The 13,327-nt window shown below is 48.2% G+C and overlaps 1 protein-coding gene across 1 annotated transcript in view; it reads left to right on the top strand.

The window, feature by feature from the left end:
• The window catches only part of RAPGEF3 (Rap guanine nucleotide exchange factor 3), a gene marked incomplete at its 3' end in the record, with an annotated part of 89,656 nt that overhangs the window by 27,351 nt on the left and 48,978 nt on the right, over nt 1-13,327 (top strand). Inside the window, exon 3 of the mRNA XM_015410213.1 lies at nt 8,740-8,793. Within this exon, the coding sequence (XP_015265699.1) occupies nt 8,740-8,793 (54 nt within the window). The remainder of the gene's footprint in view (nt 1-8,739; nt 8,794-13,327) is intronic.

Raw genomic sequence — 13,327 nt, 5'->3', positions numbered from 1 at the left:
GTGTGAGCTAGCGCACAGTTTTTTAGCCTCCAGCACACACGTTTTTGTCTTAGCTCAGGAAGGATGGGGCTCCAGAGCAAACTCATTTATGCAGGAGCCAAATCACTCGCTCACAAATTTATTTCCAGTAGCTCACAAAGCAGAGTTTTTGCTCACAAGACTCCGCAGCTTAGAGGGAACATTGATTGATACCCCACCCTTCACCACCCGCTCACACATTTTTATCTTCGCTCAGGAAGGATGGCTCAAGAGCAAACTAATTTATGCAGTAGCCAAATTGCTCGCTCACCACTTTGATGCCAGCAGCTCACCGAGTAGAATTTTTGCTCACAAAACTCTGCAGCTTAGAGGGAGCATTGCTCCCCACAACAGATGCCCTGTGAGGGAGGTGGGGCTGAGAGAGCTCTTTTGAGGACTGCTCCTGAGAGAACAGCCCTGAAAGAACTTGTAACCAACCCAAGGCCACACCAGCAGCTGCAGCTCCCAGATTAGAGTCCCTGCTCCTAACCACTACACCAACTGGTCAGTACTTGGATGGGAGACCACCATGGAAGTGTCAGAAGGCATCACCCACCGCTCAGGCTCCACTGGACAATTTTGGATGGCTAGCTATTGGGGAGGGGAAGACATGCAGATCTGTCCTCACAGTGGAGGGGAGAGCTTGTACCTGAATAAAACTTGGTCTTAAAGGTGCCACTGGACTGTTTTGGGGCAGGGGGGCTCTGCAACTTATCTGGATGCTTCTTGCTCTGACTGAGGGCTGCTGGGAGCAGGGGGTGGGGCTTGTTGCTTGGGCCCGCCCCCTGGGCTCTTTACTGCCGGAGCTCCGCTCCTGTGTGCTCCTGCAGGAAATGACCCCTGCTAAGCAGAGTGGGAAAGAAACAGAAATGAAGAAATTTAGGATGGATCATGCTTTCTTTTCTTTGCATTTAGCGGTGAGGTGTCTTCCCTCTCCTACACACACATCCGGCATCCGTGTGTTGGCTTTGCCGTTGTGTTCTTGTTGTGGTGACGTTTTCTACATGCCTCCATTTGGATTGTTTCCCTCCATTTTGCATATTAGTGAGTGGTCAAAAAGTGCCCACTAACGTCTTGGGAAGCTGTTAGCTAGCTGATCTCTCTCTCTCTCTCTAACTAAACCTCTCAAAGGTGGAGAAAAAAATTCCCCGGGACCTCTTGCGACAGTCCTTGAAATACCACAGCAGTCCCGTCAAGCGCATGCTTAGCAGTGCTGAACTCGGGTGGGGCAACGGGGCGAGGAGACGAGCCGTTTCCTAGAAAGTTATTTTGTAGTAAATCTGGTTCCACCACAGAAAGTGTTTCTGGCCTGAGGTGATAACTGGTATCTGTTCAATATATTTTATCCCACCCTTCCTCCAAGGAGTTTAGAGTGTTATACGTTTCCCCCCCCCTTTCTCAGGTTACTTCATAACAGCCCTGTGAGGTGGATTAGGTTGAGAGAAAGTGGCTGGCTCAAGGCCACCCAACACATTTTCATGGGAGTCTTGAGGAGGAACTCCAAATAATTCCCCCTTCCCCATCCACCACCCAGAGTGGCTGTCTCACTTTACCTCATGGTAGGGCAGGCTCTATGTTTATAGACTGCCCTGATTTCTGCTGAAGAAGTATAGCATCTTATTTTCTTATCCTGTGTGGGTATCTGGTGTATATTGATTGGCCTTAGGGTTGTCAACTCTGGCTTGGGAAATTCCTGGAGATATGGGGGTCAGTGCCTGGGGAGGAGAGAGAGCTCAGAAGGGACACAGTGTCACTCTAGGACATCCCTTTCTCCAAAACTCTATGGTATACCACAGAGTCCATCTTCAGAAGCTGCCATTTCCTCCACGGAAAATGGACACTGATGTGGTGATTACTTGGATTTCCAGGAAAACTCCAGGCCCCACCTGGTGGTTGGCAGTCCTGATTGGCCCCTAATATTGGAACTTACTTGCCATCTGGGTAACCTTGGGGCAAATGGTTTTCGTAAGGGCTGGTTCCCACATACAAGCAAATAAGGTAGAATCCTGAGGTGGTGAAATGGATTGTACCTCTTGAGACTGCAGGCAGTGGGTTGCCATTGTGAGTCTTTGAATGAAACCCCCCTACTCTCCATGCAAATGGAACCCTGCACCAGCAGAGAGAATGTTTTTACCTTCTTTTGTTGCTTGAGATGCTGTGTTCTTGTTTGGCAGAGAGTCTTTGGTATACCTTCCAAAATACGACTTCTTCTAATGGGCTTCTAATGTCCTGGCCCCACTGGTGGACCTCCTGGTGGCACCTGGTATTTTTGGCCACAGTGTGACAGAGTGTTGGACTGGATGGACCATTGGCCTGATCCAACATTGGATCTTATGTTCTTATGACCTCTTCCACAGTGCCCTACCTGCAGTCTTGTGTGGTGCAATCCCTCCAACCAACCCCCAGGGTTCAGTCACCTCAGTGTCCTGCATGCATGAACCAGAGTTACAGGTCAGATGTGGAACGCTGTTCTCACTGAGGACTATCCTCATGTCACCAACCAGATACATACCATGAGTTATGAAGCACAAAGTGATACCTTATAATGGGAAGTAATACAGGATGTGTATGTGGTAATTTAGATCGCTGAGAGCAGCATATATACTCAGAAGTAAGTTTCACTGAATTCAACAGAACTTACTAGGATCACAGTTTTCCCCACAACAGACACCCTGTGAGGTGGGTGGGGCTGAGAGAACTCTGACACAAACTGCTCTTTTTCAAGGACAGCTGTGCCAGAGCTTGTGACTGACCCAAGGTCACATCAGCAGGGGCAAGTGGAGGAGTGGGGAATCAAACCCGGTTCTCCCAGATTAGAGTCCGCACACTTAACCACTACACCAAACTGGCATATATACTCAGAAGTGAGTTTCACTGAATTCAACAGAACTTACTAGGATCACAGTTTTTCTCACTAGGATTGACAGCCAGTGTGGTGTAGTTCTTAAGACTTTCGGACTAGTATCTGAGAGACCTGGGTTTGAATTCCCACTCGTGCCATAGAAGCTCGCTTGGCAACCTTGGGCTAGTTGCACTCCCTCAGCCAGGGCTCTTTTTGTAGAAAAAGCCCAGCAGGAACTCATTAGCATAATAGGCCACACCCAACAGCACAGCTCATTAGCACATTAGGCCGCACCCCCATGTTACCAGAAGTATGCTCATCCAGCCTCACCCACCTTTTGCTTCTTATTCTGTTGACCTTGTTTGTTGTCAAAACCCAGGGCCTTTTTTTGTAACAGGAACTCCTTTGCATGTTAGGCCACCCCCTCTAATGTAGCCAATCCTAATGAGTTTCTGCTGTTGGGTGTGGCCTATTATGCTAATGAGTTCCTGCTGGGCGTGGCCAACTTGGGAGCCAGCTGGAACTCCGTTCCTGTGCGTTCCTGCCCCTCAGCCTAACCTGATTCACAGGGCTATTGTGAGGATAAAATGGAAGAGATGAGAACTCTGTAAGCCGCTTTGGTTCCCCACTGTTACCTCAGCTTAGTGGACATAGAAGAAAGTGCACATCTGTTCTCCGGCCATCAGGGCAGTCTCTTAGAATCATAGAATCACAGCGTTGGAATTGGCCACACAGGCCTCCTGAGGCAGCTGATCCCACTGTTGCACAACTCTCACTGTAAAAAAGTGTTTCCTAAGATCCAGCGATTGGAGCTGCTGTGGCTCAAGTGGTTAAGACGCTGAACTGCAGGCTGTGGAAGGTCGGTAGTTCAGCAGTTCGAGACCCGGGTGCCGCATGACGGAGTGAGCTCCCGTCTCTAGTTCCAGCTCCTGCCAACCTAGCAGTTCGAAAGCAAGAAACTGCAAGTAGATAAATAGGTGCCACTTCAGTGGGAAGGTAACAGCGTTCTGTGCGCCTTGGTGTTTAGTCACGCCGGTCACATGACCACGGAAACGTCTTTGGACAGCGCTGGCTCTTCAGCTTTGAAACGGAGATGAGCACCGCAACCCTAGAGTCGGATTCGACTGGCTTTCAAGCAAGGGAACCTTTACCTTTAATATCCAGCTGGTACCTTCCCGCCCTTTATTTAAACCTATTCTTGCGAGTCCCATCCTGTACTGCAAACAGGAACAGCTCCCTGCCCTCCTCCAAGTGAAAGCCTTTCAAATACTTCAAGAGAGCCATCATGTCCCCCTCAACCTCCCCTTCTCCAGACTGAACATTCCCAAGTTCCTCAGCCTTTCCTCATAGGGCTTCTCGGTCTCCAGGCCCCAGATCTTCCTCGTGGCTTCCAGAGTCAAAGAGGAAAACCTCTTTGCCTATATAGTGAATGGGCATTCGTGCTTCTTAATTAGTCATGAAATACTTACACACTAATATCTCCTCACAGCATCAGGGTAGGGTGCAGGAGGAGAGTCGTGAGATTATGTTTTGCCCTAGGCTGTGGGTCAGCACTGGAACATCTGTGATCAGATTTCCCCAGCCTTTTTCAGAAGAACGCAGCAACCTTCTCGCGTCCTTGGGAGCTTGTGGGTCTGTGGTTAGAGTATCAGACTAGAGTGTGGGAGACAGGGGTTTTATATCCCTCCTTTGCTGTGGAATTTCACTGGGTGACCTTGTACCACTCGCTCTCTCAGCCTAGCCTGTCTCGCAGGGTTGTTGTTAGGATAGAGGAGGGGAGAACAGTGTTATAAAGCTACTTACAGGAGGAAAGCAGGGTATAAATCTTGAAATAAATGAGATCAGGGTCATGATGTGGGGAGAGCAGAAATTAACCTGGGGTGTGCATTTGGATATACCAGAGCTAAAAATCAACTCGAAATTAGCTCTTTCAGGGTTGGCTAGGGTGTATCCAAAATAAACAAAAACACTCCTAAAATTCTGGGAGTTAACAAAGATTTATCTCCTAGAATTTTGGGAGTGCTTCAGGTTTCAGAGAGAGAGAGAGAGAGTGAGTGAGAGAGAGAGAAGTTGGCCCTGCCAGCTGCTCTTTTGGGAACATCTCTGTCCTTTTAAATTTTAAAGGACCATTATTTCCTATGGGCAGAACTGCCTTCCAAGGTCTGCTCCCATAAAACATAATGACCCTTTAAAATTTAAAGAAGCTGGGGACACTTAGACTTGTGCATTCCTTTGATTATTAATTACAATAATTACAAAAATGGCATGTCCCGTAATTGTCTTAATTTTTTTTTCTTTCAAAAAACGTAAGTTTATTTAGAATATTTTGTAATACAGAGTTGGAGATGGAGAAGGTAAAGGTGCACACAGTTTTCTATAATGGCTTTAAACGGTTCTTAACTTATACAAATAAGTATACTTACAATACAAATCACAGCTTTTCATAAAGTCTGATTCATACATAACTATAAAAGATGTAATTGTTCAAATAAAATGTAATTGTCTTAATTAACATGAAAACTAAACAGCCTATAATGAAGAGCAAAACAAACATGGGTTGCGGTCACACGCACGAGATAACACGCGGGGGAAGCAAGGCTATTTACCCTGGAGGAAATTGACCCACAGTTGGGCGATCACACAGTTCTTTGAAGCGGCGGGCATAGCCCGCCACTGCGTGATCAGACACAATCGCGGGTGAGTTGGGTTTGGGGTTTTTTGCTGTTTGTTTTCGACGCGATTAAACGGAGGATCAATGAATCGCATCTCCACACTGAGGGCTTCCTACGGCAGTATGCGATGATGCACATACTGAGAAGGGGGAAAACCAACGACACGGAGTCGGGATGGCCAGATCAGACCATCCGAACGCCATGAGAGCGTGCTGGAGCGATCACACAGGGGAAAGTCCGTCTGTGTTCCGTAGCAACCCGTTTGCTACTGGACTTTTCCCAGTGTCTTTTTACTCCGCTCTTCGGGGGAGCAAAGCAGGTTGCCGACGGGTGCGGAACGCTTGCCAGATGTTCCCGTGTGTTCGCGCCCTTAAAATCTGCCCGCCATTCGTGCCTATCGTGCGGCTAATTCTGCGTGTGATCGGGACCATTATCTTGTTTTGTTTTGTTCTGGTTTCTTGCATTATTTCAGTCTCTGCCTCTATTGGTTTCACTTTTACAAGGCAGACAATATTTGCCTCATGAAGGCATAGAGCAAAGTGTCCCTTAGGGGGAGGGGAGAGTAGGGTTGTCAGGTCTTCCCTGCAGCCCCCAGCAAAAGATGGGTGGGGGTTGGGTTGCCAGATCCAAGTTGGGAAACTCCTGGAGATTTGGGGGTGGAGCCTGGGGAGGACAGGGACCTCAGTGGGGCACAGTGCCACAGAGTCGACCCTCCAAAGCATCCACTTTCTCCAGGGGAACGAATAGAGTTGCCAGTTTCAGATTGGAAAATACCTGGAGATTTGGGATTGGAGCCTGGGGAGTGCGGGCTTTGGGGCAGGAAGGGACTTCAGCAAGTATAATGCAATAGAGTCCACCCTCCAAAGCAGCCATTTCCTCCAGGGGAATGGATCTTGGTTGTCTGGAAACCAGCTGTAACAGCAGGAGATCTTCAGGTGTCACCTGGAACTCGGTAACCCTAGGAACTAATCTCTGTAGACTGTAATTCTGGGGGATCCTCAGGTCCCACTTGGAGGCTGGCATCCCTAGAGGAGAGAGGGAGGCCCTACGCTTGTTCCGATTGATTGCAAACTGTAGCCATTAGCATTACATACATGTGGGGTTACCAGCTCCAGGTTGGGAACTTCCTAGAGATTTGGGAGGTGGAGCCTAGGGAGGGCAGGGTTTGAGGAAGAGAGGGACCTCAGCAGGGTACAATGTACGCTCCAGTACAGCCATTTTCACCAGGGGAACTGATCTTGGTCATCTGGAGATCAGTTATAGTTCTGGGATATCTCCAGGCCCCACCTGGAGTTTTTTTTCAGTATGGAATAACAAGAAGAAATAGAAATAGAACTACTGCAATCCGTGCAATCAAAAGCTGAATATAATATCTAAATGGATACAAAATTACAAATCACATATTCACTAATAACATTATCATTTACAGATGAATAAGTAAGATGATGGACGAAATTCCCCGGAGTTGATGTTCCGTTTCGTGATGACTTCTTCACACATCAAACCTCATACAGACGTGCCTTCATATGGTCACAAAAAGTTTTCCAAATGGATTTTTCTTAATTCCTATACGTTTCTGGTGTTCATTCGCATAGTGATCAGCCCGCATTTGACACTATGGTTTGATAGCACTATGCGAATGAACACCAGAAACGGAACATCAACTCCGGGGAATTTCGTCCATCATCTTACTTATTCATCTGTAAATGATAATGTTATTAGTGAATATGTGATTTGTAATTTTGTATCCATTTAGATATTATATCAAGCTTTTGATTGCACAGATTGCAGTAGTTCTATTTCTATCCCACCTGGAGGTTGGTAAGCCTACATACATATGACCTGGCTTTTATTAGTTTGCAGGTTCCTCGTAGTAGTGTCCTTCAAGCAATGTGGCTTCACTGCACTGCGGTGCTCTCTGTGTTACTGTTTGGCATATTTCCTCTCAGGTCCCCCATAGGCTTTAACAGGGGTCCCTTTCATTGCAGGGAAGGGGTGTGTGTTGTTCTGTTTGTCTGAAATTCAGCAGTGCAGGTGTCCTGGGTCCCCCTTTGAGCTTTGTCCAGTTTGGATGGAAAATCGTGAAGGTGCAGAACCGAGTAAACGGCGGGGGCATCTTGAACCTTACGGGAAACAATAACCAAAAGAAGTATGAAAACGACACAATGATAAAAGAAACAAGAGCCAGACAATGACTCAGTGTGGCGTAGTGATTAAAAGTGTTGGACTACGATCTGGGACCCCCAGGTCTGAATCCCTATTCAAGCCATAGAAGCTCACTGGGTGACCTTGGGCCAGTCACACTCTCTCAGCTAAATTTACCTCATGGGGTTTGTTGTGAGGATAAAATGGAGGAGAGGAGAATGATGATGTAGGCCGCTTTTGAGTCCCCACTGAGGAGAAAGGCAGGGTATAAGTGAATTAAATAAACAGGACTCTGCTAAACCACCTGATGACAAAACAGGCCTTTTTGGAATTAAAACCAAAAGCCAAAAGAAATGAACCAAACTCCCATGCACGAGTCTAACACTGACTAACAGCAGAGCAGGTGGTCGTGACCTCAGGGGGCTGCAGCCCTTAGGAAATAATGGCTCCATTATTTCTTAGGGAAGGTAGAGAGGCCTGGTCTACCCATGGGAAATGGGTTTGCTATCAAACTCCAAATCTCTCTAGGGCGAGAACTAGGCCACTCATTTCCTTTTGTGAGCGCTGCTTGTGGCACACCTCTTATGCGCTGTATCCATGCTGCTCCCTGAGATTTGGTGATAAACCAGTGTGGTTATAGCTGTTACAGTACTGTCGGGACTCAAGAGAGCTGCGTTCAAATCTGTACTTAGTCACGAAGCTCCCTGGATGACCTTGGGCCAGTCCTTCTGTCTCTGCCTAACCTAACTCACAGAAGTGTTGTGAAGATAAAATTGCAAAGGGGGGAAATTGTGTATGCTATCCTGGGCTCCTGGGATAAGAATAGATGTCTAAATATTGTCTAAATAGACAATACATGTTGGTGTTTGGTCTCCCGCCGTCCGGTCAGTCTGAGGCCTCTTGATCCCCAAAGTTAACAGCAGATCCTTTTTCTGCGGAGTCATTTCCTTTGCCTGAAGGATGCTGCTGCTGTGCTATACTGTGCTGAGTGCATGCAGTAGACAGTTGCTTCCTCACCTTGTAAACTGCCTAAAGAAGTTTCCTTGTTCTTTTCCCTTCCAGACCCCTCTTCCGGACAGTGAATCAGCCTTGGTGCCCAGCCACAACCTGAAGCAGGTAAACATCTCTTGGATTGCCTCTTTGAGAGAGTCCCTGCACAGTATCAGTGGCCCTTCCTGCACTGACAGCTTGCTCCGGAGAATCCAAGGAGTCGAGCCTTAAGAACTGACTTCGCAGTCGCACGCATTCCCTCTGGGCTGGTTTCCCCCCCTCCAGTTTATTTATTTGTGTATTCTGCATGCATTCTGCATCTACAAGCAAAACCTGCATTTTTTTGAGCTAAGTGGCTGCTTTATCTAAGATGAAGAGAAAGGCAACCAGGGAGCTGTTCCTGTTGGCAGCAGACGGGACTCGCAATAATGGGTTTAAATTAAGGGCGGGAAGGTACCGGCTGGATATTAGGAAAAAACCTTTTTTACAGTAAGAGTTGTGCAACAGTGGAATCAGCTGCCTTGGGAGGTGGTGGGCTCCCCCTCACTGGCAGTCTTTAAGCAGCAGCTGGACAAACACTCGTCAGGGATGCTCCGTCTAGGCGGATCGTATGATTCTATGATCTTTCAAATGCCTTCCTCCCTCCCTCCCTCCCTCCCTCCCTCCTTCCTTGATTCTGCAAAAAGAAAGGGAAGGGAGAGGGAAATTCAGGCCCACACATGCAAGACTTTCATGTTTGGGAGCAGGGAATCCCCTAGTCCTTTATATTTACTGATTCCTTCTTACACTCTCTCTGGCTTTTTTCCTCTTTTTTCTTTGAAAAAGGAGGGAAAGAAAACAGAATGGGGAGGGAGCGTCAACCTAAAGAGAGAGAGGCAACAACGGGGGAGGGCAGTGGGCAGGTCTTGAATACCCGCAGAAACAATTCTACTTTAGAAAGGATTAGGGATTTAAAAGCAGAAGAGAACAAAGAATCACAGCAAAAGGAGTTTTGGTAACTCCAGGGCAACAGTGTGCTGGAAGCGGTCTGAATGCAGATTCCTGTAAAATAAATGCTGAAACAAGAAAAAGCCCTGACACAAACTGGAATTGACAGTGGGAGGGAATGCAGAGCGGAAGAAGAGGATGCGCTCAGAAACCAAGGCAAAATCTGGGTGCGGAAAGGGCCAGTATGAAAAATATGCATGGCACCTTGTGGTCACATCGTATTTCACGCAACCATGCCTGCCTAACTCTTAATTTGGCGCCAGGATGGAATTGGGTTTCTGATCTTAAGAATCTTGCCGTTCGTGTTTTTTAAAAGCAAGGCTCTAGCCTGTTATCATGCTGAAGGAAGGGTTGCATCCTCAGTGGAGAGGCACAGTGTTGAAACTGTCTTGCAGTAGCAGCAAACCAGAGCACATTTAGAAGGGCAAAGGCTTCATAGGCATTTTCCCCGCCTTGTGATTGCCAAAAGCAGAATACATTCTGCAATATAAAGCCATAGGTGAAATTGTCTCTAAATCTGCATCATTGATGTAGCCAGCCATATCTGGGTTACTCCACTTAGGCTTGCCAAGTCCCCCCGGGGGGCGGGGAAATCCCCGCCCCAGAGGCCCGTTACCCGCCGGCGGCGGATCGGGCCCCGGGGGAACCCCACCCACAAAGTACGCGACGTGCGCGTCGCCTAGAAGTGATGCGACTATGCCGGGCACGCTGGGGGCGGGGCCACGGTCATCCGAGGGAAAACTCTATGGTTTTCCCTCGGATGGTCGTGGCCCCGCCCCCAGCGTGCCCGACGTAATCACGTCACTTCCGGGTGACGCGGATGTGGCACGCGCGCGCAAAGTGCGTGCACACGCACTCCAGGAGCAACCCGGGAGTCCCCCGCTCCGGATGAAGGTAGGTCTTGGCAACCCTAACTCCACTGCCAAATATATAGCTATTTAACTGAATGGCAGAGTAGGTAGGGTTGCCAACCTCCAGGCGGCACCCAGAGATCTCCCATTATTACAGTCAATCTCCAGATGACCAAGATCAGTTCCCCTGGAGAAAATGGCTTCTTTGGAGGGTGGGCTCTATGGTATTGTACCCTGTTGAGGTTCCTCCCTTCCCCAAATCCCGCCCTCCCCAGGCTCAACCCCCAAAATCTCCAGGTGTTTCCCAACCCAGACCTGCCAACCCTAAATGTAGGGAACATGAAGAGTGTCGCAGCACCGCTTGGCCACAGTTCTAAGAATACTCACCTGGGAGCTAACCCCGCTTGCTAAAATGGGAGTTACTTCTATGTAAGTTGGCACCCCTACTTTGGAAGTATAATAAGAGTGAGCTTCCCGTGGTTGTGAGGATTACAACAAGGCATCTATCAAATGTAGAAGTACTGTAAAAGTAATTCCATGGGGCAATAGTTCCAAAGTTTAAGGGAGTGACCCTGATCGTCGGAACTCCCTTCCCCTTGAAGAACATTTTAGACCCCTCAGCTAGGGTTGCCAGATCCTGGTTGGGGAATACCTGGAGATTTGGGAGATGGAACCTGAGGAGGGTGCGGTTTGTAGAGGGGAGGGACTGCAGCAGGGTATAATGCCACCGAGCCCGCCCTCCATAGCAACCATTTTCTCTAGGGCAACTGATCTGGGTTGTCTGGAGATTAGCTGTAATAGTGGGAGATCTCCACCTGGATCTCGACCTCCTGGAGGAGACCTTCCCTCACTGCAGGCTTTCTGCCATCACCCAAATTTTTTTCCAGAAGGCCTTTTGAATGCAATTCTTGACCTAGAGTTGAACTCTGGCTGTTTTTTGACGCTTTCTGGATTAATGGTTATGTGTGGGTTTGTCCTTTTGTTAACTTGTTTACTTCCTTGAACACTTTCCTTAAAGCGTAAATGTATATAACAAGAGGCGGGACCCGTGATACCCGCGGGGGGGGGGAAGCATTCCCCACAGCTCCCAGCCTACAGAAGCAGGAGATGCGGCAGCAGGCGAGCCCAGCCTTCTCCTTCCCCCCTCCCTCCCCAGCAGCAGCAGTGGCGATGCTGGCCAGCCAGCCGCCAAGTTTTCTCCTTCCCCCCTCCCTCCCCGGCAGTGGCGGCGAGGCTGGCCTGCCAAGCTTCCATCCCCAAGCAGCGGAGGTGGCGAGGCCGGCCCGCCAAGCCTTCTCCCGCCCCCGACCCCTGTGGTGGCGGTGGCGAAGCCTTCTCAGAGCATTCCCTGCACATGCGCAGGGAACACTCCTTTACTTTTGAGGGGATTTAAGTATCCCCCTTGTAGTTTTTTTTACAGTTTTTAGATTTTTCTGCACATCTGGGGATGGCCCCAAATGTGCAGGAAAATCTCCCTGCCCCCCAGGTGCCCCCGATGTGCGGATTTAGATATCCGCACGTGGGGGGCGCCTTTGGCTATTAGATGTATAGATGAATCCAGATGACTGCAGAAAAAATGACATGAGTTACTCAGGAGATCTGTCATGCAGACCTAAGCAGAATTTCACCCTTCTAAGCCGGCTGACTTCAATTAATTTTAAAGGGTGTAACTTGACTGTGTTGAAATGGAAAAAGTCCAGAAATGGCGTTTACACTTTGCAGGGTTGCCAATCTCCAGGTGATATTACAACAAACAGGACCACGGTGTGTAATAACCAGTGAAACAGTGAATCACCGTGTACAATTAAACAATATTTGTTGGTTTTTATATGCAATGTTGAGAATTCAATTATTAACAATAACACTACAATATGTGATATAAAGCTTAGCAGTACATACAAAGTAATACAGTACTAGTTACAGACCAAACGACGGAGTTCTAGTACACTGTCCGTTTGCGTGTCCATCAGGTTTGTCATTCTGCACTTATTTCTTCATTAGAATGAAGTGCTGCAAGCCATATTTCAGAATGCTAATTCTTATACAATTTTTGATGTGCGCTACCGCGCTTAGATGCTGGTGACTGGGGAGCTCCTGTAGCAAGCTCTAATGTGACTGGGTCTCTGAGGGAAGCTTAGCCAACGGATAGTGTACTAGAACTCAGTCGTTTGTTTAATTGTACACGGTGATTTACAATCTCCAGGTGATGACTGGAGGTCTCCTGGGATAGCAGCTGATCTCCAGGCAGCAGAGATGGCTTAGTCAAATCCAATTTTCTACATATTCCAGGGGGGGAAAAACTACTGACCCTTGAGGTCAGCCATTACAAACAGGGCTCTTTTTGTAGAAGAAGCCCAGCAGGAACTTATTAGCATAATAGGCCACACCCAACAGCAGGAACTCATTCGCATATTGGGCCACACCCCTGACAGCACAGGTCATTAGCACATTAGGCCGCACCCACATGTTGCCAGAAGTGTGGTTATCCAGCCACACCCACCTTTTGCTTGTTATTCTGTTTACCTCATTTGTTGTCAAAACCCAGGGCCTTTTTTGTAGCAGGAACTCCTTTGCATGTTAGGCCACACACCCCTAATGTAGCCAATCCTAATGAGTTCCTGCTGTTGGGTGTGGCCTATTATGCTAATGAGTTCCTGCTGGGCGTGGCCAACTTGGGAGCCAGCCGGAACTCCGTTCCTGTGCGTTCCTGCCCAAAAATAACCCTGGATAAATTATGTCTGCCAGCGTGGTATAGTGGTTAAAGTGTTGGACTAGGATCCAGGAAACTCGGGTTCAAATCCCCACTGTGCAGTGGAAGCTTG

This window comes from Gekko japonicus, unplaced genomic scaffold, assembly GCF_001447785.1.
Source record: "Gekko japonicus isolate JY-2015 unplaced genomic scaffold, Gekko_japonicus_V1.1 scaffold996, whole genome shotgun sequence".
NCBI lineage: Eukaryota > Metazoa > Chordata > Lepidosauria > Squamata > Gekkonidae > Gekko > Gekko japonicus.
This window is presented reverse-complemented; position numbering and strand designations above follow the sequence as displayed.